This window comes from Colius striatus, chromosome 16 (genome assembly GCF_028858725.1).
Source record: "Colius striatus isolate bColStr4 chromosome 16, bColStr4.1.hap1, whole genome shotgun sequence".
Taxonomy (NCBI): Eukaryota; Metazoa; Chordata; class Aves; order Coliiformes; family Coliidae; genus Colius; species Colius striatus.
Genome location: NC_084774.1, coordinates 4719853 through 4746694, shown reverse-complemented (window position 1 = coordinate 4746694; position 26842 = coordinate 4719853). Strand labels below are relative to the sequence as shown.

Here is a 26842-nt window from a genome sequence, read left to right as displayed (position 1 = left end):
AAGAGTAAGAACAGCAGTTCCCAACCTATCACCTGGCCAACACAAGTTCCTCCAGCTTTGCTCCAGGCTACTGTGGAGGAGAAATCCTCAGCCTAGCTAACACAGAGTGTCAAGGGCTGTGATGCTCACAGAGCCACAGAGAGTAAAGGAGAGCAAATATGTTGGTCAATGAGCACAAGGTGGGCAGAAGGGAGCAGTCCAATGGAGGGCAAGGAGAGTCACCCAGCCACCAAGTATCCAAAAGATTGCCTGTGAACCAGCTCATGTTGAAAAACACTCATGTTGAGATAAAAATGCTCTAGGCTATGAAAATTATTTCTTTAACAGCCTTTCCATGTTTCACCAAGAAAGAGGACTGGTTAGTCATCTGCAATTGGCAAGTTTCAATAAACAGTTCTGCTCCTGTCACAAATATTCCCTCAATGCAGAGGCAGGGATTCCTGCTCTGCCCTGGAGACACATGTGATTTGGGGTGACAAAGTGCTGCACCTTTCACAGAATGGCCAAAGCCTCAACAAGATTATTCACAAACTTAGTCAGTGTCCTTTGACTCAAAACTGTACTTGTTGAAGCACTGATGGTTGGACCTGAGACACAGCACCATGTGTGCTGGGGGTCTGCAGTCTGACCTCCTGCTCAAACCAAGGCCAGTCAGAGCAAACCATTCCAAGCTTTGCCTACTTGAGTTCTGAGTGTCCCACAGTCTCTCTGCAACCCTGGTTCAGCATCTGATCACCTTCAGGGTGATTATTTTTTTCTCCCCATCTAATGAGGATTTCTCTCGTTTCAACTTGTTGACTCTCATCCTTCCACCACCTACCTCTGGGAAGACCCTTCTCAGCACTCTCTCATTAGGCCATTGCAGACAGCCATGGGGTCTCAGCTTCACCTTCTCTCAGCTGAAGAGATCCAGATTACTCAGCATCTCCTTGTATGTCCTGTTCTGCAGCCTCTGGTGGCCTCTGCTGAACTCATTGGACTGGCACTGGAAGCCAAAATGGCCCAGCAGTGCAGATGGGTTCTCATCAGTGCAGATGATGGCAAGGATCCCCTCCCCTGCCATGCTGAATGCAGTCTAGCTGATGCAACAGGGGTATGGTGTTTATTCATGCTGACTTGTCCACCAGCAGCCCCAGGAGCTTTATCTACGAAGCTGACAGTGTATCCAGTGGTGTTGGTTTATTCTCTCCCAGGACAAGATTTTGCTTTTGCCTCTGTTGGGACTTTGTAAAGTTCCCAACAGCCAGTTTCTGCAGCTTGTCAAGATGCCTGTCAACAGCAGCCCTGTCCCCCAGCATAACAACTGTTCCCCCCAAATTATGGGGAAGGCACTCCAAAGGCTGTTCTGTCAAGGAGAGAGGTTTTATCCTGCAATAGCCACAAGAACTTTGGTGTGCTTCCATGCAATTTAAAACATAAATTACTAAGGCTGCTTTTAATTGAAATGGAGCAGAGACTACATTCCATGCTCCAAACTCTGCACACACTACAATTTCTGATGCCTGACCTGCTCATATATCTAAATCTCTCTTTCCTCCTTCATATTAGAGCTGGTAGAATTAATACATTATTCAGTGATTTAGTCCTTCCCTCCATGATCCAAAGCCATTTTCTGCAAATGTATTCATTGCCTCCTCATGTTTGTTGACTTGTTATGTGAAGGACATTCAACCTATATAGAGTATTTGGGAACATTTTCCTTTGTTTGCAAACCATTATCTATGGTGAGGAGGTCATTTCAGTCACAAAGTGTTGTTTCCACCACCTGAATCTTTATAAATGAAGGATTAGTGAGTTACAAATGCAGATATGTAATAGCAGGGGAATATTGAATCGTAAAGTCAGGTACAGCTCCAGTTCAAAAAACCCTAGTTGCCACTTTAGAACTCTTATTAACTTTTGTTCTAGGATGAGGAAGAGCTTGTTTCCCAAAGGTTTGTATCTTGAATTTCCCTTAATGCTCATGGCTAGTGTCTAAGAGGAAGGCTCTGTAGGATTACCTAAAAACCCATATCCATTGGGAAGACAACTTCATGAGCATGTTTGTCAATCAGATGGAGTTTGAATTGTATCTAGTTGCAAAAGCTCTCAAACTATGCTTGTAGGTTTTCTAGGGATACCTTAGAGGGGTGTCTAAGGGATACCTTAGAGGAGGAGGGGGATGGGAGGTGGTGCAAAATTGCAGCTTCCTTAGGGCATGACTCAGACATGCTGAGCTCAGTCTCACCCTGATGTGAACCCATCCCACACCACTGCCAGCTAGGGTTGAGACCTCAGGAGCTCCTGAACTTGGGCTGAGTCCTTGTCCATGTGCCTGTATGAAAGGGACATTGGCAGGACTGGATTGGAAGTCTTGCAAAGTCCTCTGGGACCTCTACAAATCTACCTCCCTGCTACCCCTGGGTATATAGGGCAACCCCCTGTCCCAAAGGATGGAGCTACTCTCCCAAAGTACAGCTGCATCCCACCTCTGGCAACAAGGACCAGCCAGGTACCGGAGCTCTGCACCTCACTAAAGAAATCCAAATCAATATCCCCCATTAGAGAGCTACTGAAGTGGAAGTAATGTGGCCATGAGTTGTTGATGGAGGTCTGCTCTTCTTCCTGCTTCAGGCTGCGAAGGCTCGTAGGGTGAAAGATTTACAGCGGTTTGGAGAGACAGGGTTATCCTTCACGAGACGGGAACATTGACAAGCTGGGCCTTTTCATCTTCATTCCACTCCTGAAATCCCTCTTGATTCATTACAGTTTGTCCTTCTCGTTGGTGTAATGAAATAAAAATGTTTATGTTGATGTATAAAGGTAGCAGCATTGATTTTCCTTGCTGCCGTGGATTTGATTACTCTCCAGCTTCCAAAGCCTTCCTCAGGTCTTTTCTTTATTTTATTGCGACACCTTTTCAAACTCACAGCTTTCTCCTAATTGTATTTTCTGCTGAGAGAAGCATGTGGAAGAAGCTGAAAAGGATGCAGGTGAGGTCTCAGAGGAGCCATTGCGATGCATTAAAACGTTGAGACGCTCTGATTGTACCAAGACGGTGCTTCTCCAATTACAGATCTGCACCAACTTGAGATGAAATTATAAGACTGCAAGCAAAGTTATTTCACATTTCTTATTACTTGCTCTAGATTTTCATCTCATATCAGATCCCTCGGGGTTTTGGAGGTATTTTGACACTGTTTGTTTTCCTGTTTCAGCGTCTGATGCTCTCAATATGGTTGTAGGAAGGGATGAGCAGCTGTGGGTAAAATGTACAAGTGCTTTAAATATGCTCAAAAACCAGAGCCAGCTTTAATGCTAAGACAACATATTTGTCTCCCTGAGTTTAATCTGCACTAGTTTAGAACCTGAAGAAGAAACTCCAGACTGGAAACCTTCAAGAGAACTGAAGTGTTTGATAACTACAGGTAAATGTGACACCTGGGTCTAACTGAGGTCTCTCACATGCCCCATTCTGCATTGGAGAATGGGCAAAAAAAAAAAAGCAGAGGCTGAGGTTGAGCTATTGCAATATTTCAAACCCTCAAGATGCAAAAAGTACTCAGAAACATTAGCAGTGCTTGTGCTATTCCAGACCAAGTCATGGAAATCACCCGGAGGCTCTCGGGACAATGTCTTCCACAGCTGGTCTCTTCCAGGTGCTAAGCTTGTCCTACAGCAAACGCTTCCTTCTTAAGCTGCTCAGTTATTGATTGACTGAGACACAGTGTTAATTATTGTGGAACCCAAGAAAAGGCTTGCTGTTTTCTTTTTTCCCTAACAGTGTTCTCCAATTAATCTTGGCTTTGTTATGAACGTGGGTAAGATTCTTTGTAGCTACTACAGGAATTGATTTTCTGTGTTTTAATGTGTTTGTGTTCAGCACAACTTCACCATTTCCTTGTTTGCTAAAAAAAAAAAGAGGGATATAGATGAAGTTAGAGCAGGCTTTTCCCTAGAGGTGTTCACTTATTGGTTTAAACATCAGCTTCCCCACAGTGCCTGGAACAACATGTTTGAATAAGGTTTGATTTAAAATGTTTAAGGAAAGTGAATTAAATTGAACGAGCTTTCTGGAAAGATCCTGGATGAGCCTTCTCACTGCAGCAGTACAAGAATAGTAGATGTGCACAGACTTGGGACTGAAGACCAACACTTCTCTCAGGTACCCTGTAATTCTATGGCCCCATCATAGGAATTTCAGGTTTCTGTAACTGAGTTTCTCCTCCCACCCTTTTCTTCTCCAACAATCAAGCACTAGAAATGCAGTCTCAGCAAGCAGGCACAAGTTTCAGAGAGTTTCCAATTGAAAGAAAACACAACTTTTGTGCACGTTACTGCTTCTCTTTCTGTGAAGGGGCTATTTTTAGGGCATATCCTCACTTAAAATCTTAAAAGCAGCATTTCAAAACTGTCTAAAATTTTACTAGAAGGTTTCCAGATCAGGTGAAATGCCTCAAGGGTTAAATGAAGGAATCTGATGATAATATACTGAAAATGCAATCCAAGTTTTCTCTAGACAGTGGCTCAGTCTGTTTTTCAGGTCTTAGGGATTTCCCTGTATCTTTTATGACCTTTGAAATGTGTTTTGCTCTACTCCTTACTTAAAAGAAAGTCTATTCCATTAATTCAGTCTGTTTTTCCTGTGTTCTTTCCTTCCAGCCACTCCCTAGCTGGGGTCCCAGCTGCAGAGGGGGCAGCTGACAAACACCCCATTCCTCCAAGGCAGCACTATGAGCCATCTCATGAGGTTACACACTGAAGCCATCCAACAACCATCTCACATCCATGAATAATTGCCATGGACTGCAAGGTGAGTTCCTTGTTCCTTCTTTTGGTTAATGAATATATTGAGATTGGTTCTTCAATTGATATGTCCAGAATCCCAGTTGTTCAGCTATGAGACACAAAGCAGCAATGTGGAGACTTCCCCCACCCCCAGTGAGTGCCTGGGCTACAGAGCCAAAGCAGCACACTGAGCAGAAGCTTACAGAAAGTCAGGCACAAAGTCCCCAAGATCTCACCTTGTGCAAACCTGAGGGGAGCTCTGAGCACTTCACAGGCAGTTATTCACACACCTGCAGGCAGAAACTGAAATACTTCTGGGATTTTAATGAGATGAATGGTGTTTTTTCCTGGATATTTGCACCCCAAAGATCCTTTGGGCAAGGTGACAAGCTAATATTTCAACTCTAGGATGACAAACCCCTGCATGGTTCCCCAATCTAACCCTAAGCAGACACACACATCTTCACTTCCTACTTCTTAGTCTCCTCCAGGATGCATCAGACTCCTAGATGAAAACTCACTCAGCATTAAACACTTTGTTAGCTGGATTAGCCTGAGGGGGTGCTGGTAATTGCAGCATTGTTAGAGCTGCTTTTCATTTAAAATCATTCTGTTAGAGATGCTTTCACACAGAGTCCTGTAATTTCCCCAGTAGCAGGCTGGGTGTAAACTCCTTGCTAAGCTGATAGATGTCTTTTTCTGTAAAGTCAATTACTGCAGAAAATCCACTAATACAAAGGGCATAATACAATTACTTGGAATTGATTTCTTATAAGCTTATGAATAGACATTTGGGCAAGTTCAAGTTTGCTAAGAGAGTTTGTAATAATAGCTGTCACATCTTACATTAGCTTTCATCCCAGGGGATTTAAGAGCACTTTAGGAATCCTGAACCCATATCTATAATGAGGAAGCATGTCCCAATACCCACTTGCCTCAGGTAATCTGATTGGATTCCCCCTTCCACCACAGCCTTCCAGCACACAAGTCTTCAAATCACTGCTACCAAACTCCCTGCAGTGAGGTGGGGAATCAGTCTCTGCTCCCAAGTAACAAGGGACAGAACAAGAGGAAACAGCCTCAAGTTACCCCAGGGGAGGTTGAGATTGGAGCTGAGGCAGAACTGTTTCCCTGAGAGGGGTGTCAGCCCCTGTGCCAGGCTGCCCAGGGAGCTGGGGCAGTGCCCAGCCCTGGAGGGATCCCAAAGCCCTGGAGCTGAGGTGCTGAGGGCCAGGGGTCAGTGCTGGGCTGGGCAGGGTGAGGGCAGGGCTGGGACTGCAGCAGCTTCCAGGGCTTTTCCAACCCAAATGATTCTATGAAAGTGAGATAAAATGTATGTTCATTCTGCAGAGTAATGGGAGGAGAAACACCATAATGAATGCCAGGGATGAGAACAACCAAAACAACGTGGAAGTCCATTTGAACAGAGATTGGCTCTTGGGTTACTCTTTTTAAAGCCAAGTGCTGATTCAGCTGGTCACCTCAGCTGAAGCCCTTTGCTAAAACAATTGGGATGCCATCTTCAAAGGAACCTACAAGTGAAGAACATGGATTTAGACTTGCAACTTGTCACAATCTAAAGCTAAAGGACTCCTGCCAAACTTGCCCCAGAAATTCCAGCAGTTGATTCAGAGCTATGGGCACTTCATAGTGGTGAAAGGCAAATGGTGATGACAGTAGCAACAACAGTGATGATAATTAGCCATGAATGTTCTCAGGAGGATATAGGCACCTGCCAGAAAGGAAGGAAAAGGATGACAGCCAAGAATGAGCCATGGGTCAGTGGAACCAGTGACTAAAAATATGGTTCATTCTTAGTGGTTCCTTAATGGCTCTTGGTGCATTTATGAGAAAATTTATATCATCACTTTACAAAGCTTCAGAATCACCTAAAGGTAGAACCTTCACAGTATGGAATAACATCCAAAATAGGACTGACATCCTGCAAGAGGCTTTAATGAGTTTGTCAGTGCTATTACTGGTCTTTCCTGGCCAATGCAAGCTGGGAGAGGTTTCACTCAAAACCTAAATAAAACTGAAGGTCTGAAATAAAATTGAGGCATGTGTTCCCCATAAAACCAATCCATTCTGCATGTCTGTGAGGAGCAAGGAGTCAAGGATTTATTTATTTATTTGTTTTCCTCTAAGATGAGCTTCATGTAAATATACAGACCAGGAACAGCAGCATCAGCACCACCAGCATCACGTTGAAATAAATCCACTTTTCATCTAGCATCCTCCACACTTGACATCCTGGTCTAGCCCCTTTTTTTTTCTCTAAAGTTGCAGCAGACATAAGATAAACCTCACCCTTAATTTATGTTTGCATCAGTTTCTATCATCTGAAGAATAGTTTCCACGTTCTAAGTAGGCCAGATGATAATTAATAGAGTGGATAATTGCACTATCAAGCCTTCTGCTTTGTAAGAACAAGGATGTGCTACTTTAATACTTTAAAACTTTCCAAATTGTTTTGGATATATGGGGATTGTGTGATATTTACTGTGCAGCACCTCAGAAGGCAGCCTGATGAAGGGCCAGGCTTAATTGAAGTTATTGTAATCATGCCACTGTTTTTAAAAGAACCTGAAAAAAAATAGGCATTATAAAGAAATATTGACAGATTAAATAGATTCTGTGATGGGAACTGGGAAATTGCTCAATTAAAGCATCTGAGTATTACAACATTAGGCAATTATTAAATTAACAGATGGCAGAGGCTTCTCAGAGCTCAGAAAATGGATCCTAGCAGCATGCAAGTGATAAAGGGAAAGTCATATGATAATGCAGGCATGAATCTGAATACCCCTCTCAATCAGTGGCATGTGAGAATTCAGGGGATAAAGCTGATGCCTTGATCTCAGAGCAGCAATAACAGAGCAATTCATCCAGTGAAAAGAAATCCCCGTGTTTCCCCCACTGCCCCATTTAACAGCAAGCTAGTCCCCAAAAGGTGATTTTTCTTGTTGCCCAGGAAATAATAATGGGGGAAGACAAGAGAACCAAAGAAGGCTAAGTCACAGAATAGGAAAATACACCATCTCTTTGCTTACAGTCTCAGAGGCTGTGAATACTCACTTGAGACATGGGAAAGGCCAGATCCACCTCCCTCCTCTCCTGGAGGGATCCTGATCACCTCCTGTTTGGGTCACAGCCTGGACTTCCACCACAAACTGCTCCAAAGTACAGCGTGGAAGTGAGCACTTTGCATTTTCCATCTTTATCCTGTTGCCCTTGTTTAAGGGATTAAATTTCACTGGAGTAAAAACTGTAATGCTGACAAACCACCACATCCTCCATGCAGCTCTTGAAATCTGCTAAGCAGCACAAGATGAGAGTAGGTGGGTTAAAGCCTCCTGGGAAGGGGCGGTTGGAAGAGCTCTGTGACAAGTGAGACAATTCCCAGTCCCTGCTCCAGACATGGAAGAGATTGAGTGTGATTGTGACCCCCAGCTGAGCCCTGTTTCCTCCAGGAGAGGGACTCTTCACTCCTTGCCCCTGGCATTTTTTTCAGCTGCAAGGATTTTTTTAAGTCGTTATTAAATCCAAGAGCAAAAGCTTGAGAAAAGCTCATTAGCCTGGAGGTAAGAACAGTCACTTGGGATGTAGGTTTGCTTCAGGGAACAGTTAATTGTTTATACAAAGCTTCACAGTGTTGAAAAAGTGAGATTTACCATCCAGGCTGCCTCCTTAGACTGCCAATGGTCAGAGCACTTTCCTGGGAAGATGACTGATCCCTTAAATCTTCTCAAGCAGAAAGAAAATTCAGATGACACCAACTCCTTGAGCAGCTTGTAACCCCAGGCCTCTATTTTCAGCATGAAAAGTTTTGCATTAAATGGAAAAGTGCACATGGAACCAAAGGAAGTGTTTCAGATTTGCATTTAGTGGAGAATGGAGAGTGTGAGTGTTGCTTCAGCTCTCCAAAGCTCAGCAGAGCTTTGAGAGAGTTTTGAGTTGGCTGTCACGTGGAAAAATAATTCAATCATTCAGATCATCTGAGCAATGACCCCCTCTGCAGACTTAATTTGTCAAAATAACTCTGAGTTCAAGCAAATCCAAGAGAGCTGTTTCATTATTCTGAACCTCTTCATATCTAATCATTTCCAATGCTATAAAATACAAGGGAAATCTCCCATTTCTGCAAGTTTTTCACAGCTGGCAAGGTCTGGTCTGCACACAGAGCTCCCCTGGGTGGCAACAGCAATCCTTTAAGAATTAAACAGGTAATGAGTGGTTGATGGGTTTTGTACCCACAATGTGATGGTCATCAAACACCTCAAAGGTAGCCTGGGAGTAAAGGTTAACTTTCACACAGGTAAGTGTAGTAATTCTGATATATTTGAAGAGCATGAGGGAATGCATCTTTGTGGGCACAGGAATCTCCTGCTCCCCAGCAAAAACAGCTGAGGTGGAGCGTGTCACAAACTGTCAAAGAAAACTCTTTAATACCATTGTATAATGAGAATAGAGCACACCCAAGAAAATACATAGAGCTTAGGCCTGTATCTTCTGAAGAGAAGCCACAGCTTGCATTCAAATTCAGAATGGCTTTTCTCTCCCAGACAGGGACAAGGGATACATTATGTGTGGAGAACTAATGGAAAATAAAGACACGTTGGAGATTTAGGAGCCAAAGTCCTCAGCAGTGACATAGAAACTCAGGCATGCCAAGGGCCTGATTCTCAAAGACATTTTGGGGTTTAGGGATGCAGAGAGATCCAGCTTAGCGAGATGCATAACAGGCAGGGAAAAGGATCTTATTTTAATGCAGATGCAATAAGAAGAGTACAGATACAGGTCAGAGACTTCAACCTGTGGTCTGAGAGCTGTGGTGAGAGCACAAAGGGACTGGGAGTCAGTTCAAAGTCCATAAGAAGTGACTCAGAAAATGACTTTCATCCAGGCCACAGCCCCATCCACAGCACTGACTTCCAGAGGGTTTGCATCTTCTATCCAGAGCAAAAGCAGAATCCAGAGGTTGAAGATGCTTGAAAACTTCTGGTCCAGCCCATTTGGAAGACTAATATTACAGCAAGAAGGGCAAAACAGCTGTAATGATCCTACTCTCCAAAGAAATCATTTATGCTTACAGAGAAAGTAAAAATTGAATTGGGCATTATGAAAAATTTTCTGTGTAGCTGCAACTATAACCTAGATAATTCATTTAGGCTAAATATCTGGTTGTAATTGAAAATCCAAATAAGGTATGCATATGCATTGATCCATATGATTTAAATCAAGCTATAAAACATCAACATTATCCAGCAAAAGCTGCTGAAGAAACGGCAGCCAAGCAGAGTATGTGAAATTCCAGGGAGACCATTGCACTGGCTGGGAGGAGGACTTAATTGATTCTGACAAAGGAACCTATTTGCTATTTAATTGATTCCTACTCTAAATTCACAGCACTTTCAGACCCAGCAGAGAGAAGCAGCAGAATAGTGATTACCCACAGCAAATTACAGCTGGCTGGGCCCAGAATACTTCAGGTCCTGGTTATTCTCTATTTACTAAATTACTACTGTGGATTTTCAGAGAAACACTAAAAGCTGCTCATATGAGCATACAAATCTCTCAAAGAGGTATTGGGTGATTGAAAGAGCCATTCAGACCATCAGAGACAGCTCAGGAGAAGCAGTGAGGATCCTCACCTCTTTTTCCAAAAGTATTCACTCCTCTGCACCTCCTTTGTGTCAGTGGGAGCTGTGTTTGCTGGGCTGCAGGGAAGAAGAGAAACCCCAAATTGTGTCAGTGCTGTCAAGCTGATTTGAGAAACCCCATGACAGCAGCAGATGACCTCTCTCAGCTCTGGTAGAGGTCTGTGGCACGCTTCTCCAGGAGCCACCAGCACCAAACTGATCTGCAGCCCATCATCCTGCTCCTGGGGAAAAAAACATACAGCAGCCTCATGAGTCCCAGAAGTGGCACCATGTCTGGGTGCAGCTGTGTAACCCCAAGTTATGCTGCAGTCCACAGGGCTGTTGCCTTTAGGATGTCTCTAATGTCTTCCATGGGACTTCACAGGCACCACTCAACCTTTACTTTCATGTCAGGGAGTGGGAGAGAATGATTTCAGCCCCAGACATGGATCTGAGCCAGGGGAAGTTGTGAGCAACTTCTCCCAGAAGCCACCACTGCAGCCTCCTCCCCATTACCAGAAACAGCTCCACACAAACCCAGGACACTCCAGTTGTCCCTCCAGAAGCAACAAGGATGATCGATTCAAGCTCCTTAACCCAGCACTGAGAACACAAATGAGTAGCCACAAGGCATCATCTCACTGTTGTTTAAGCCACATTGTTTCCCCAATGCCTCCAGAACAATGACCCAGAGCAAACATTTTTCCATTTGAAGATCCACTCTCATGGCAGAAATCATCTCCATGCTGAAGAGTTGGGGCAGGGCCCAAGAAGAGATGCCATGGCAGAAACCAATCACATCCCACTGTTGCCTGCACCTAAACCTTTTGGACCCTCACTTTTATATACAACCTGGCTTAAACACAACATTGATAAAAGTGTTGGGCTGAGAGGAACCTCGTGAGGTTCAATAAGAACAAGTGCAGAGTCCTGAACCTCAGAACAACCCCCTGCACCAGCACAGGCTGGGGGTGACCTGCTGGAGAGCAACTTCAGGAGAGGAACCTGGGAGTGCTGGTGGGCAACAAACCAACATGAGCCAGCAACATATCCTTGTGAGCAAGAAGCCAAGGGCATCCTGGACAGTGTGGGCAGCAGGTCAAGGGAGGTTCTCCCCACCCTTTGCTCTGCCCTAGTGAGGCCTCATCTGGAGTCCTGTGTCCAGTTCTGGGCTCCCCAGCTCCAGAGGGACAGGGAACTGCTGGAGAGGCCAGTGCAGGGACACCAAGATGCTGAGGGGATGGAACATGTGTGTGAGGAGGAAAGGGAGGAGCTCTTCAACATTTACAAGTATTTAAAAGGTGTTTGTCAAGAGGATGGGGCAGCATTTTTTTTTCCTGTTGTCTCCAGTGACAGGACAAAAGCTGGAACAAAGTTCCACTTAAACACAAGGAATAATTACTCTATTGTAAGAGTGAGGCAGCCCTGGCCCAGGCTGCCCAGGGAGGGTGTGCAGGCTCGTTCTCAAGATGTTTCCAAACCCACCTGGACACGTTCCTGTGCCCCCTGAGCGAAGGGAACCTGCTTTAGCAGGGGGTTGGGCTGGATGAGCTCTGCAGGGCCCTGCCAACCCCATCATTCTGGGATTCTGTGAACCAGGCAAAGTTTTGAACAAGCAGCAGAGTTAAATAAACAGCTTCTGCACAGGGAATTCTTCCTTCTTCCACTCCTTGCAGCACCACAGCCAGGCCACATGCTCTGCAGAGCCTGGCACAGAGGAGCAAAGGCTGTTCAGCTCTACCATCTTCTTGAGGAAGGCATTTGAAGATGTCCTTTGAACCAAACCGCTTTACAACACAATTACTGACAGTACCTTCCTGAAAGGGCAATCCCCCCCTGGGCTGCAGTAGTTGGTCACTTACAAATACATCTCATGGATTTACTTTTTCCCTCAGATTGGTGTTTTAACATCCAGGAGCTGTCCAAACAGTGGGCACTTCCCAGCAGCAATCCCTCACAGGCAGGCACAAGGATTTTGCAGTCTGGAAATCAACCAAAACAACTCCCCATACATTGTATCTGGGAATTTGCTTTCTCTGCCCTGCTAGTTTCAATTTTTTCCTGTTTTTTTGCATAGATTCTGCAGTGAATGGGATTCTTGGGAGGAAACAAAAGCCAGCTCAACCACAGGAGAACGAAACCACCCTCTTGGGGCCTTCGTCCTTTATCTCCTTGACTCTGTAGAGTTTGCTACAGTCTCTTTTGAGCCAAACTCTCCACAGCAATATTGACAAGAAGGTTGGAAAACTCTGAGCCAGGATCTGCAGATGCATCAGACCTGAAAGCAATTCACCTTGCCTGGAAAGGGCTCTCCCTTTTTGTGTTCATCCTGCAGCTTCAAAACACAAGATGAACAAGATTTTCCTACCCATGCTTGATCTTTCTTCTCCAGTTATGACTCTAAATCAGAGTCAGAATAAGGAAGGCCCCTGGAATTTGGAATGCCACAGTACAAAAGTTAGTTTAGCCCTACCTGGGAATTTGAAGAGGCAAATGGAAAATGTGGAGGCCAAAGATTATATTGAAAGTCTGGTAGGACTTTTTTTAATGGACTCCATTCTTTATTCTTGTTTCTGGGTTTAAATTATAAACCACACAAAAATAAGGCCTCTTGCTTCTCCAGTTCAGCTTCCACAGCCTGGGCCTGGAGCAGGTGAGCAGCTCTCAGTAAGCATGAGATAAACCTCATGTCTGCTCCAAGGAGGCTTTTATACCAATATGGATCTGGGTTTGCAATTTATCAGCCAGTGCCATTGCTGGAGGAAGCACAACCTTACCCCAGCACAGTGTGAGGAACTCCTACATGAGAATATCTGCCCAGGGAAGGCAAATGTGCAGCCTCTCAGCTCCTGAATGTCTTCTTGTCTCCCATTTCCATATAGAAGCCCATGAATCTCTGATCACACTCACAAGCCTGTTTGCCTCTCAGACTGCCACTGCCCTTCATCCAGGAACTGCTCTATCAAGACCTGCTGTACCTGAGCATTTTACTGTGTTTTCACCTGTGCTTATCAGTTTTTACTACTTGAGCTACTCAGGCACAGACAAAGCCTAAGACATCCTCTGCTCCTTAACCAACTGTGGCCAGCAGGTTCTCTCCCAGCTCCTGGGGGAGGAGCAAGGGGTGTCAGCAGCCAAGAGAGCTCAGAAATACTCACCTAAGATCTGATCCTTCCCTACTTTACAACCACTCCTCCAGTGGCTGAACCATCAATGAAGCAAAAAGACCTTTGTGTTGTCTGCAGCTGAGGCTCATTTGTTCTCCTTGGTGTCATGGTTCAGCATCACTGGGAGTATGAGGAAAGTGAGACCAAGGCACACACAGCCATAGCATCACACAGACTGTAAGTCATGCTCTGATGTGCTGAGGAGCCAGGGGAGGGGACAGAACAAGACAGATGCAACAAGAGACAACACAAGCAAAAAAAAAGACTTCAAAACACTAAGATTGCTTTTCCCTTTTTTTCCTCCACAAAATGGCAGGTGTTTCCCAGCAGTTCCTCACAGAGTAAACACTGCATTTGGGTTGTAATTTGTTTGGTAAACCTTGTCTTTTCAGCTATAATTATCCCATCAAGGCAGTGAAATGAAGATGACATTTAAAGTGACCTTCAGCTTACAGCTGCAATAACCATCCCCCAGGAGAAGTGGAGCAGGGAGGGGAGGCAGCAATTCTGTTCCCCAAGTTCCTGGGAACAGGCCAGACAGATGTTCCTCCAAAGCCAGCCAACCTGGGCAGAGCAGTGTGTTAGTGAGGACAGCAGGCACAAAACCAAACTCTTTCATTTCTCTGCCAGAGACAGGGCTGCTGCAGATACAGGCAGTCAGGGTTTCCTCAAATCATAGAATTGTCTTGGTTGGAGAAGCCCCTGGAGTCCCAGCCCTCCCCTCACCCTGCCCAGCCCACCACTCACCCCTGGCCCTCAGCACCTCAGCTCCACGGCTTTGGGATCCCTCCAGGGCTGGGCACTCCCCCAGCTCCCTGGGCAGCCTGGCACAGGGGCTGACACCCCTCTCAGGGAAACAGTTCTGCCTCAGCTCCAACCTCAACCTCCCCTGGGGCAACTTGAGGCCTTTTCCTTTTGTCCTGTCACTTGTTACTTTGGAGACTGACCCCCACCTCACAGAAGTCTCCTGTCAGTGAGTTGCAGAGAGTGCTCCTGTCTCCCCTCAGCCTCCATTTCTCCAGGCTGAACACCCCCAGGTGCCCACAGCTGCTCCTTTCAAATGGAAGAGCTCAGGATGTTACATCCAAGGGAATAACAGCTTCTGCAAAATCAAGGAGTATGATGGTATCAGTCTGCAGGATGGTCCATTTCCCATTCCACCTCTCCAAAGCCTCAGCCTCAAGCTCCACGTCCTTCCCTTCCTCACAGTTTCTTGCTTTCACTTAGCTTGCCCAGACATCCCCCTATGCCCCTGCTCTTCCCAGGGCACAGAGGGGGAGGAACAGCAGGTATGTGCCAGCTTGCCTCCTGCTCTACACTCCCATCAGAGCTTATGAAGAAAGCTTAACACAAACAGAAAAAAGAAAGTATCAGTACCAAGGATGGCATTAAATCCAGCCATGTCAGCATTCAGCTTGTTAATTATCCTCTGGATCACCTCCCCTCCATATTCACTGCTGTAGGATCTCAAGCCACTGCTGAATCTAAATAAATATGAGAATCAGAGGGATATGGGGAAGTCAATACTGCAAACTAACTGCTTCTGCAAATGGATTTTCATTACCATAGGGGCAGAGGCCAGTGTTGAGAAAGCACCACAACAAGGGTAATTATTTGCTGGCAGTGCTCTGTATTCACAGAAGGTGCTTTGCCTTGTTTGCAGCAGCAAAGGGCAGCTGAGCTATCGATCAGGGCAGGTGCCTGTCACTCCAGGAGGTGTCAGGGGCTTTAACAAGCCATGCAAAGACCATATTGGAATTGTCACAGGTTCACGCTTGGTTTGTAAGGCAATTTGAAGCAGATTTATTGACCCCCTTTCCTCCCCTGCTGTGCACAAGGTACAGAGGGAAGGAAAGATATCCATCTCAAAGTCTTTCCTGGACCTGCCAGAAGAGGCCCCTGGCAAAAGCCTCTGAAAGAAAGAAGAGTTGAATGCTGACACCAGCAGAGACTTTAGCTGGAAAGCATTGATGTGCTTCAGTTGGGAGACAGGTCACTGCTACAGGCTTCTACTGAAAGCACCCATATCCTTCTCCAGCAAACACATGCACATTGCCAGGAGCTTCTAAACCCACCCTGGTCTCCTCTGATCATTTCAGGTTGGCATAATCCAGGTCAGAAAACAAAGTCCCTCCAGGTTCATCTCCCATACCCTGCAACATTTGGTTTCGTCCTTTGATGGAAGGCAAAGAGGTGCAGTAAGAAAGGGAGGGGATGGGGAGGTTTACACTAGGAAAGCACAGGGCCAGGAGCTAAATCAGGACAATAAAACTCCTGCTTGCCCACATTAGACAGCAGCAGGAGGAATACATAGCATGGTAGGCCTCACAACCTGTTCTAGCTGACACACTGGCCAGCCACAGCTCCTTCATCTTTCTAAACTAAGGGCAGCTCCTTCACCCCCTTTTTCCATTGCAAAATAATTCTTCTAATAAGCTTGGAAGGTCTCCCAGTTCCCCAGCTGCAGGGACTTACAGGTGATACAAACACAGGAACACAGACAGCTCATGCATGAGCATGGCCCCAGCTACCCAAGCAGCCTTTCAGGGAGGTCACAAACCTTTTCTAAAGCATTACTTTACAGCAGGCACCAGTGCAGCTTTTACAGAAGAGATGACAATGTCCCAGTGTCAAGAAACATGGAAGTGAAAAGGGGAAATTAAGCTCCTTGCAAGCAACTGGAGCACTTTTGCCTTTCAGCACTTGCTGAGAATTTCATTTTCCCAATGTATTGTTTCCATGACAAGGCTGCTTGTGAAACCCTCCTTCAGCTTGTTACCCTTGCCAGGCAGAGGTCACAGCAACACGTTGGCTAATGCTTCCTAACTCAACTTGTGAGAAATGACAGCCTTTTGGAGTGATGCCCAAGGTAGCCTTCACCTAACACCAACACATTCCCTGACCCAGAAGTCAGGCATTTGAACAAGGAACAGCAGGCACTGAATGAAGAGAGGGAGAAGTACATGAGCAGGGGAATTAAATAATTAAAGTGTTAAGCAAACTGACAGGGGGACACAGCAGCATCCACCAAGAGGGAAACAAGGAGCAAGTACCCCTGTGATTGCATTTACAATTCAAATCAGGCTATAACTGAGCTATCACATGTGACCACAGCAGAGGCAGGGAGAAACAGCAGTAGGGGAGGTAAGATATAATCATTTGGGCTATAATTATCAGAATCAAGGAACACTACATCATTCCCAAGGGCTCCTGAGAGCCAGAAGAGACACCTCAAAGCATGTCTTCCCTGGTGAGGTGTTTATCTAGGGCTGCACATTAGCAATACATTTCTTATTTCTATCCAAAATGACTCCAAGCATGGATAGGCAAACAAGGCTGGGTAAAACGAGAGAACAATTGGGATACTTCCCCAGAGCTCACACAGGTTTCCATCTTCAACACTGTAGAAAGTCAGTTCATTTCTCATTGCCAGTCTCCTTCCATCTTTATCTCCCCACTCTCTGTGGGACACAGGAGATCAGAGGAGGAAGAGCAAAGAAAGACAAAGCATTCCTAGCTGTGGCCAGTCTTGGTGAGAGTTTTGGCTTTCTTCCTTGCTCTAACACACCTTCACAGTTCCTTGAAACTTTGGAGTTCTAAACAAGGTAAAATGCATAGAGGTTTCTACTCAGCCTCCTCTTTAAGCTGAGCTTTGGGAGCTGCCACAGTCATTTTAGCCCACTGCAGGCCACAGGGATTGTAGCAGCAGAAGACCCACAAAAGCCTTACAGATGCTGAGCTGTCCTGCACCAGCTCCAGCACAGGGAGCCCCCAGCCACACACAGCATTGAAGTTCCAGCTACAGAAGGGCCCATGGATCATACATCAGGCTCCTGAGGTAAGAGCAGCCAATAGTGGTTGCTTGGAATAGATTTAGTCAACAAGCAAGAATATGCCTCACTGATCCATAAGCAGGAGCAGCATGATTTGCTAGGCTAAGTACTCCATCAATACAGATCAGGTGTGCTGCATTGACAAAGCCATATCAAACACAGGCATGTCCAGCTAGTTCTTAAAAAGCATTTTTGACCAGCCAAGCTAAAAATATGGATTCAGATCCTGAGTGAACCAGGTGCAGTTTTGCTACTCCTAAAACAACATACACTGTATTTCCTACCAAACAGCAAGACTAGCTCCAGTGCTGCTTGCAGTTAGTGCCTCACATCCCACCCTGCAAGGCCAGCTACAGTTGCATCAGGCAGAATGGAGCTGCTGCTTCTCTGAGCTCTTTTCCAGAGAGAAATGGCTCAGCAGTAGTCAGAGCATACAGTGGAGAGGTGACTCCTGCAATTTCTCTCTCAGATCTCAACAACAGCCTGGTCTGGCAACTTAAATTGCCTTATTATTTTGCCTTCAACACAAGCTAGTTGCTATGATGAACACAGGTTGGACACTTGTCCAATGCTTCTCTGACATGCTGAGCTCAGTGAAGTGGGATCCAAATCTTTACTACACCAGGGAGCTGTGTTATAACTGATGCAAAAGCCTTAGGAGCACATGGTCCTCCTGCCACAGTACAGCATAAAGTCATTACACATAGTGACAGCAAATGGAGGAAGTTTGTATTTGCTCTCCCCAAGAAAACCCTCTCCCCAGTCCCTATTTCTCACATCCATGAAACATTTTTAACTTTAAGAGAAACATTTAGAATAAGTAACACTCACCTTGGGAGCAGATTCTACTTCTTTCCTTGAAGACAGAAGCAGCAAGGAGCAGAGCTTTGCTTTTAGGAGTTTATTAGGCACTTGGTCCATCAGCCTTTGCTACATCAGTCTGCAAAGTCTGAAAGCATTGTCTGTTCAGCTTCTTTAGAGGAGTGAGACATGGAAGCTGAAGAACTCCTGGCCAGATGTTTTTAGTTGAGCTAAGAAAGTACTGACAGTATGTCATGTACACCCTAAAGACTCACCATCAGTAAGTCCACATCTCTCCCAGGCAGACACTTCAGCAGCCCACTATCCCATCAGCCTGAAGGCTTTAGCAGGTAGCAGCAGACAACTATAGGAGGAGAATTAGACCTGGGAGGACTAATGACAAGAGATGCCAGGATTTTGACAGCTCCTCACAACTTCCCCAAGTGTGGGGAAAGTGCCAGGAGAGTACATATGTCTCCAGAACTTGTGAGAGAGAAGGAATTACAACTTCCCAGGACAGTAGCAGGGCATACCAGTTGCAGCCCTTACTGGATCACTGGCTGCTCACCAGTAGTTGTCTTCCTGACTGCTCTGTGCCAGCATCAAGGACTGAAGTGACAGAACACAATTCACTTCTGCTGAGCAGTACTCAGTCTTGTAGTCTTTCTCCAAGACAAACTGGACACACTAAGTGTTTTTGCATGCAGTGGTTTTATTTTGAGCAGTTCTGACCTCATATAACCAGCAAGACAATTCTTTACACTGTATACTAGCTGAGGGTTTAAGACCAACAGCAATCATTGTATTGAACATAGGCAGTGCCTGGAGACACCAATGGAGGGTATATCAGACAGCTTACTAGGGAGATGGGAGCATTGCAGAGCTTCAGCTGTTCTCCTTCTGGCCCAGAGCTCAGCTAGCACTGCCAAAGGTAGCTACAAGCACTGAGTGGCCCTGCTGCATCCACCACCTTCCTTAGAAGCTGATAAGGATTAATTCACCAGTACTTAATGATCATCCAAGCTGTGGCAGCTCCACCCTCAGCTTTACACAACCCCACTCACCAGCTAAGACCAAGCTCTCAGTCACGCCAGGCAGGTCTGTGCCCATGGCCTGATCCCTTACAAAAGGGTGGTGGAGAATTCATGATGCCCTGCTCCTGCTGCCTCTTCCTCCTGGGAGGGCTCATGCTTCTGTGATGTTTCTCCTTCCTCCTCTCTAGGGGAGAAGGGTCCCACCAGCCAGGACAGAGGGATGTTGTTCTTGAGGTAGTCCAGCAGCTCCTCCATGTACTCCTGCATCACAGCCAGCTTCCTCTGGCTCTGGGTCAGGACACTGCTGGCCAAGTCCTGGAAGGAGTTTGCCACCAAGAAAGAAGCATGAAGCTCCTCCATAGTCCTGAGAGATTGTTTCACCTTCTCCTGAAGGCTTGAGGGAAGGCCTTGGATTGCAGATACTATCTTACAGCAGGTGATTTGCAGCTGCTGTGTGATACTACGAGCCATGAGCAAGGCCAGAAGCTCCAACTCCTAGGAGGAGGCAGGAAGGACAAGTGAGTTACTTAAAAGAGACAAAGAGATGCTGCCCAGAGCCTTTGCTTCTCTCCTCAGGGAAGTACCTCTGGCTCTGTAGGGCTTTCATCTCCACTCTCATTGGAAGACTTCTTGCTCCAGTCCAGCCACATCTGGTGTAGTTTCTCCCACCTCTCCTGAAGCTTTTGAATAAGTCCTTGCTTAAATAGTTCTATCTGTGGCAGGGGAAGACCAGAGTGTCAAGACAGAGCTGCTTGTGAACAGCACAGCTCTATCATAGCAACAAAGGTGACACAAGCCAACTGTATGGTCACCTCCTCCTAGGACACTGGGCTCTACCTACCAGTTCAATGATGTAGTGAAGCTGTGCAAGGGACTCCTGCATGCCCTGCCAGATCTGCTTCATTTTGTCTGTTGAGTGCAGGTAGGCAAACAGGCGAAGTTCATCAGTGAGAGACCCCAACCTCACAAAATACCTCCTCTTCTCCTGCTGCTGCTCCACAGACATTATGCCTGCACCCTCCTCAGATGCTGCCAGTTGGGCTGAGGAAAGAGACAGTATGTGTAAGTGGCTGACCAGAACTGCTTACCAGAGCAAACAGTTAGGAGCAGATCTTGGAACAGGAGCCAGTTAACCTCCAGTACAGCATTTCCCATTAGCCCTGTTCCAGCACAGCAGGGTGAGGAATGGGGCTGATCATCCCCAGTTGGTTGGCTCTCAATTCAAGTAATCACATACACTGTTTTCTTACCCAATTCCTCATTTCCAATAGGGAGAGAGTTGTCTTCTGTTCTCCCCAGCTCAGCTTCTGCTCCACTCACAGCAGTCTGACCCACTCTGGAGTCCATCACCATCCCCACACTGCTGGTCACTGCAGATCTGGCAGCTTCCATGCTGCTCTGAAGAGTCTCCTTAGTTACATCCATCACCTCCAGCACTTTGCTGCTCACAGCATCCTTTGCTTCAGCCACTCTGGATGATACCAGCTCTTTTGTGTCAGAGAGAATCTGTGGGAGAGGAGACTCATGTCAGACAAGGAGTTGGGTCATGTATTACACTGCATTTCCAAATTGCACCTGGAGAACCATCAGCACAGTGTCTGCTCATTATTTACTACTATAAGAGCTTGCACTATGCACCTAAGGTTAGTTTGCTCCCCATACAAAAACCTGCTTCACTCCCAAGGTTAGAAATCCTCCAAGAACCAGACCAGACTCCTCTGCCAGCCAGGAACAGCACAGCCTTTGATTCTTACCTGTTCCACTGGCTTTTGAAGGACTGGGAGCTTTTCCCCTAGTTTATCCAGACCCTTGGAGGCATATTCACTTGCAGCAGCAACTGAAAAACAGGAAAGTGTGTCAAAGCTTGTTTTCCTGCAATTCCATCTCAAAATCTACCTTTCTGAGCATGTTTTTCTGCAGGGAGCCTGGATGGTGTCCACTCAGACGACCAGGACAGATGTGTTTTAAGCTGAATTTGCAGAGCGGCTCATTTTGGTCTCCTCATAGGTCTGTTCACTTTGCTAACATCTAATTTCCACTTGTACAGACCTAGCCACCTACATGGAACCCCTTCTGCAGCTTTTGACTAAACAGATGTCTAGCCCTCATTTCTGCCCAAGCCTCCACATTCAAGGATCCCAGATCACATAGTAACTGACAGGATCAGGATACTCTAAGGCCAGAAAGGGTATATGACAGGCCTAAGCTCACTGTTTGCCAGATACTGGTCTTTATGACCAGCCCCCCTCTCTCTCTCCAGGAGTTTAGAGCTTCTTCTCAGATACCACAGTTACATTCTTCAAGGGCCATGGCAAACAAGACCTTTAGGTTTAACAGTTCTCTAAGAGTCACCATGAGCTTATAAGAATGCAGCTATAAGCATCTGCCACCTAAGACTTTGGCCCTTGCAATACCAGTTTTAAGGAAGTCAGAGTCAAGTCCTGGTCCTGCAGGGACAAATCCTCCATCACACTACTTGGAAGACTCAGCTTTTTAGCCTCACTTCTAATTCAGGTGGCCTTTTAACACGGTGATTGAGAGGTGCATTTCCACATCCTAGGACTCCTTCTAGAGCTGGAAGGAGCCAGAGGGTCCCTCACAGGCAGGTGCAAACCTGCCCTTTCACAGATTACCATGAGGCTCCAATGTAGTCAGAACTGGCTGCACACAGCTGGCTGCTGCCTCAGTCACACTCTTCACCCCTTTCTCTGCAGCGTCACACACAGACTTGATGTAGGGGTGGCTTTCCTTAGTGGAGGCATAAGCTGTAGAAACCACATCACAGGCAGAGCTGACCAAGGTCAGGTTAGCCACCTGGCTTACTGCATCCTGGAAGGGAAAAAAAGCAAGCCATAATGTTTGCAAACATGACCCTGAGCTTCCTATGCAGTTTTGCCCCAAAACTTGCTGTTCAAGCCAGCTAGTGTGGTTGAGGAAGCAAGGCTTGCCTTGCTTGGACATTTGCTTTAAGATCTAAGTTGTGAAAGAAGCTGTGCAACATTAACACAGTCAATCCATTCCAGCAGGGTCATCCTCTAGCACAATGCTACCCAAGGGACAGTAGAGCTGGTGAGCTACTTCAGTACTTCTGTACCCATACCCAACTCTAATCCATTTGGTGTAGTTATTTAGTAAGCTAATACTCCAGAAAAAGCTTCAGACAAGATGAAGTTGATTTTAAATCAACAGACTTTACACCAGTCTGCAAGAGGCATGCTGCTGGCCATTGGAGTAAAGAACAAACACAGGAGCCTGCCTATAGAAGTATTACCTGCAGCTAACCAGGATCTTGACTAGAGAGTTAGAGAAGCATCTTTCCTAGCCAAGAACCAGACTGTTTAGCTTAGCCTAGGAAACTACTTAAAGGGTCTTCAGTCCTACTCTCCTGCTGTGATGTCACCCACATTTCTAGAGAAACTGCAGGGCACAGGCTGAGGAAAATTCTTCCTTCTGTGGGGGCTTACCTGCCTCTCCCCAGCCACAGCAGGGCCAATTCCTCACACCTGCACCCAGGAGCTGCCTCTCCTTACATCTCACATGCACTACCCACCTGCTGCTCCTCTTCCTTCATCTCCACAGAGCTCTTGGCAGCTTCCTCCTTGTCAGGCATTGGTGAGGCCATTGCAGCTGAAATGCAGGTAGCACTGTGGCTTAAGAAAAGACAAAGCAACCAGCAAGCTTCCAGAGGGATTCCCCTTCCCAAGGGTCATTTCTCTCCAAATTACAGTAAGAAATTCTTGAAGGGAAAAACCCCAAGCTGGGCCCATCTCTCATGACAGAAAGGATCTGGATATTGGCAGAGCTGCCCCTTATTTATGCTTCCCATGGTTTATGATAGAGGAACAAAGAGAACCAAGTCTTTCCTCATCCATCCTTGTCACAAGGATCAGAGTGCTTATTATCAACATATTTAAAAGAGCTACTATGTACTCTCCTCCCTTCCCACCAAAGCTTCAGAAAGCCTTATATTAGGGAGACAGTAACAGCAGAAGTGGAAAAAGAGCAGCTCAAAAAGCTGCCTCAGTGTTGTTAACATACACCTCCAGAAGCAGCTTTTCACCTAAAGCCAGCACAGGCCACAGCTAACCTTTCAGACAGGACCACAAGCAACTTTGGGTAAACTAAGACAAATGAGAAACACCTAAACACAAACCAGGAGCTCAGAGAAAAACTGCAGCCCTCAAACCCAAAAACCCTCTCCCCTAAAACTTGAGAACCATACCTTTTTTTGCTCTCTTGACAGGGAGGAGCAAGGAAGAGCCAAACACCACACCATGCCTTCTCCTCCCCACTCTGCCTTTTTATACTGGCTGGGGAGGTGGGGTACAGCCCTGGGAAGCAGCACAAAGGAGCCAATCTTCCCTACCCAATTAGGGGTAGAGATGGAGTTCTGCTGTGGCTTGTTAATTACCCTGTAATCAGGCAGAAACACCTTGCACTGTAGAGGATCTCCCTTCAGAGGCCAATGCTCCTACAAAAGAAGAGAGGCATTGTTGGCATGGACCATGCACCCTCTATGATCTTGCCTTGGATCACACATCATCTGGAAATGGCAATTAGTTTTGTTTCTCTCTTTGATGGGAGGCAAGAGCCAGAAAAGAAAAGCAAACATAGTACAACAAATCCAGAGAAGGACTCCACAGCTCCTGTGGGATTGCCTTCACCTGCTAGTGCTTAATGTTTAATGAGAAGGAGGTGCTCTGCTGCTGCCTAATCTTAGAAACACTGGAACTCAGGTTTCTCATCTTGAAGTCCCCACAGAGCTTGATCCCTCTACATCAGTGTGAACAGCTCATGGATAAGACTGGTTAGTAGCCAGCTTAGACTCCTTCTGCTTGGGTTCAGTGTGTACTTTCAGGGTTGATCTTATTCATTCCACCCCCCCTTAGACAATCCCCTTCCCTTACAACATGATTGCATGACAGGCCACTGATCTTTGCATGCATTTTGGAAACAGCAGCTTCTACCCTTTCCAGTGCAGGGGTTGTATATAGGTGCAGGATGTCTCAGCCATGGGGGCACAGGGGGCAGCTCTGGGCAGAGTAGGGCAAGAGATGGCCCTCACCTTGCTGTTTGCCTGGCAGGAGAAGATCCCCTTGACCTACAGAAGGCTTTGAGTTCAGCTCTCAAATAATCTGGATTAATCCTTTATCATCAGCATCCACATAGCATCAGGGCTTGTGTTTCTGCATGAGGATAGCATGGCTACTAGTCTTTAAGAGGAATCAATCTGTGCTGAGTATCTGCCAAATAAAACCTCTTTTAAGGGAACAAATGTTTGACTGGGTGACCCCACCCAGACCCTGATCTGGCTGCTTCCCTTGTGTCAGCAATAGCTATGGGCAGGAGTGAAAGCAGTTTCATGTTCCTAGATAATATTGTTGATGAACAGTAAGATTTGGGGTTATTTAAAGGGCATTTCATTTCCAGGTTTATCTGAGGTGCCACAGGCCTTTGCAGACCAGGTTCCATGTATCTCTGTACCATTTATCTACAGATCTCCTTATGTTTCTGGACATTATGAGTTATTCTCTGATGACAGCCACCAATACTCCTAATTTTTACACTAAATCTAAGGAAGCAGTTGTGGTTTCTCAGGCACACTTAATGGTAAGCTCAAGTGTTAGAAAAACATGGAACAAACCCCCTCCCTTTTGAATGGCTCTGGCTGCACAAAGATCAACATCATGCAGTTTTCTGGATGATTGGGTGACTGTGAAGCTGCAAAACAAGCCTGTTGTAATGGCCATGGAACTGCTGTCAAGTGTGATGCTGGAGGCTAATCCAGTGAATCTGGAGGCTCTGACATATCGTCTCTCATCAGAGCTCACTATCACCATAACAGAGAACACGAGAGCAATCAGAGGCTCAGTCTCTCTGTGGGCTCCCTTGTGCCTTTTCTGCAAAAGAGGAAGAAAATCCAAGCTCTGAAGCAGAGGTAAATGTCCTGTCAGAGAGTCCATTGTCCCAGAACACCTTGAGGAAGGAGCAGTGTTTATGCCATCTGCCTTGAGGTCTATCTTTCTGGTTTGGATTGTGACAGCAGCATCCCTGCAATACATCCTCCTGTACAAGGAGACATGCTCCCACCACTCACCTCTCATTGCTCCTCACAGCCTCAGTTATGAATGCCACATGTGCAGCACAGGGAGTGTGCCAGGGCTGGAGCACAGGCTCAGTCTTATGGTGTTGAGGAGTTAGAGTGAGTGGAACCTCCACTTGACAGAGCTCCTGGTGAGGCTTTGGATGATCAGACTCATAATGGTTTATCACCCTGTACAGGGACAGAAATACTCTTTTCTTGAGCTGTTCATGCAGTCTTCTCTGCCTGAAGTGAGACTTCTGAGAATATTTACATGAGAAATTGTAGCCTCAGGACCTGGAGCTGTTCAGCCTGGAGAAGAGAAGGCTGAGGGGGGATCTTATCAATGCTTGTAAGTGCCTAAAGGCTGGGTGTCAGGAGGATGGGGTAGCACTATTTTTTCTGTTGTGTCCAGTGACAGGACAACAGACACGAGCTGGAACATAAGAAGTTCCACTGGAACACAAGGAGAAAGTCCTTTGGTGCTGAGGTGAGGGAGCCCTGGCCCAGGCTGCCCAGGGAGGGTGTGGAGGCTCCTGCTCAGGAGGTTTCCAACCCCACCTGGACACGTTCCTGTGCCCCCTGAGCCAGGGGAACCTGCTGTAGCAGAGGCTGGGCTGGATGAGCACTGCAGGGCCCTGCCAACCCCATCAGTCTGGGAGTCTGTGAAACTGAATTTTGAGCCTGTGGAAATGGCAGCTACCACTGCTTCCAACCATCTTTCAGGAGACAAGCTTCATCTGTCTCACAAGTACAGCACAAGCCCTCAGAGGAGCCCAGACTCACTCAGGAGGAGAGCTGCTCCTGCTGCCCCTCACCAATCAGGCAGTGCAGGATTGACCCCCAAACCCTGCAGATTTCACAGAAAATAAACATTAAGGTTTCTGTTCCTGTGCTGAGCTTGAGCTGCTGTGCAGTAGACAGTTAGATCTCCCTCTTAGACCTTAAGCTGCCATCAGAGGAAGGAACTACCAGTTCCAAAGAGACATTGGCCTGACAGCACCTGAACTCCTGTGGAAACCTTTCAAAAACACACCAACTTCCAAGGAACTGCTCCTATCCCCTCTTGCACCCTCTTTACCACTTGTTTTTTGCAGCTCTTTTGTGAAAGCAGAATGTTTTGCTAAGCCCTCTTGGCAGGAAAAAAACCCTCTCACAGAGGTAGAAAAGAGTGAGCAATTTCACATCATGGCTCTGCTGCTGTTAGTCACCAAGAGGCATGTCCTGGTGCTTTGTGTTAAGGGGTGAAGAGAGGCTCTCTGCCTGAAAATTGCTGTTCAGATCCTTTATAGCACTGACTGAGCCTTTCTGCCTCAGGAGGATGTAATGAGTGTGGTAGCTGTCAGCTTGCTGTGGGGCTTAGCATAATTGCTGTTCAGCCAGGTTTCAACAGCTGGGTAGTTATCACTATAACTACCCCCATTGCCTTGGCCAAAGATCCACAGCACTTATGTTTGTAAGGAAGGTGAAGATGAACAGTCAAAGCCAAAGGGAGACGTTCAGAAAATCAGATGAG

At 46.3% G+C, this 26842-nt stretch overlaps 1 protein-coding gene across 1 annotated transcript; it reads right to left on the bottom strand.

Annotated features, from left to right (window-relative positions):
- Window positions 1–19331: 19331 nt before the first annotated feature.
- Window positions 19332–24156, bottom strand: LOC104562419 (perilipin-3). The gene is made up of 8 exons (XM_010208507.2): window positions 24152–24156; window positions 22795–22894; window positions 21878–22073; window positions 20999–21081; window positions 20495–20750; window positions 20086–20285; window positions 19829–19957; window positions 19332–19739 (listed from the first exon to the last, which is right to left on the bottom strand). Exons 1-8 carry the CDS (start codon window positions 24154–24156, stop codon window positions 19332–19334), a joined length of 1377 nt encoding a protein of 458 aa, XP_010206809.2.
- Between the last annotated feature and the right edge of the window lie 2686 nt (window positions 24157–26842).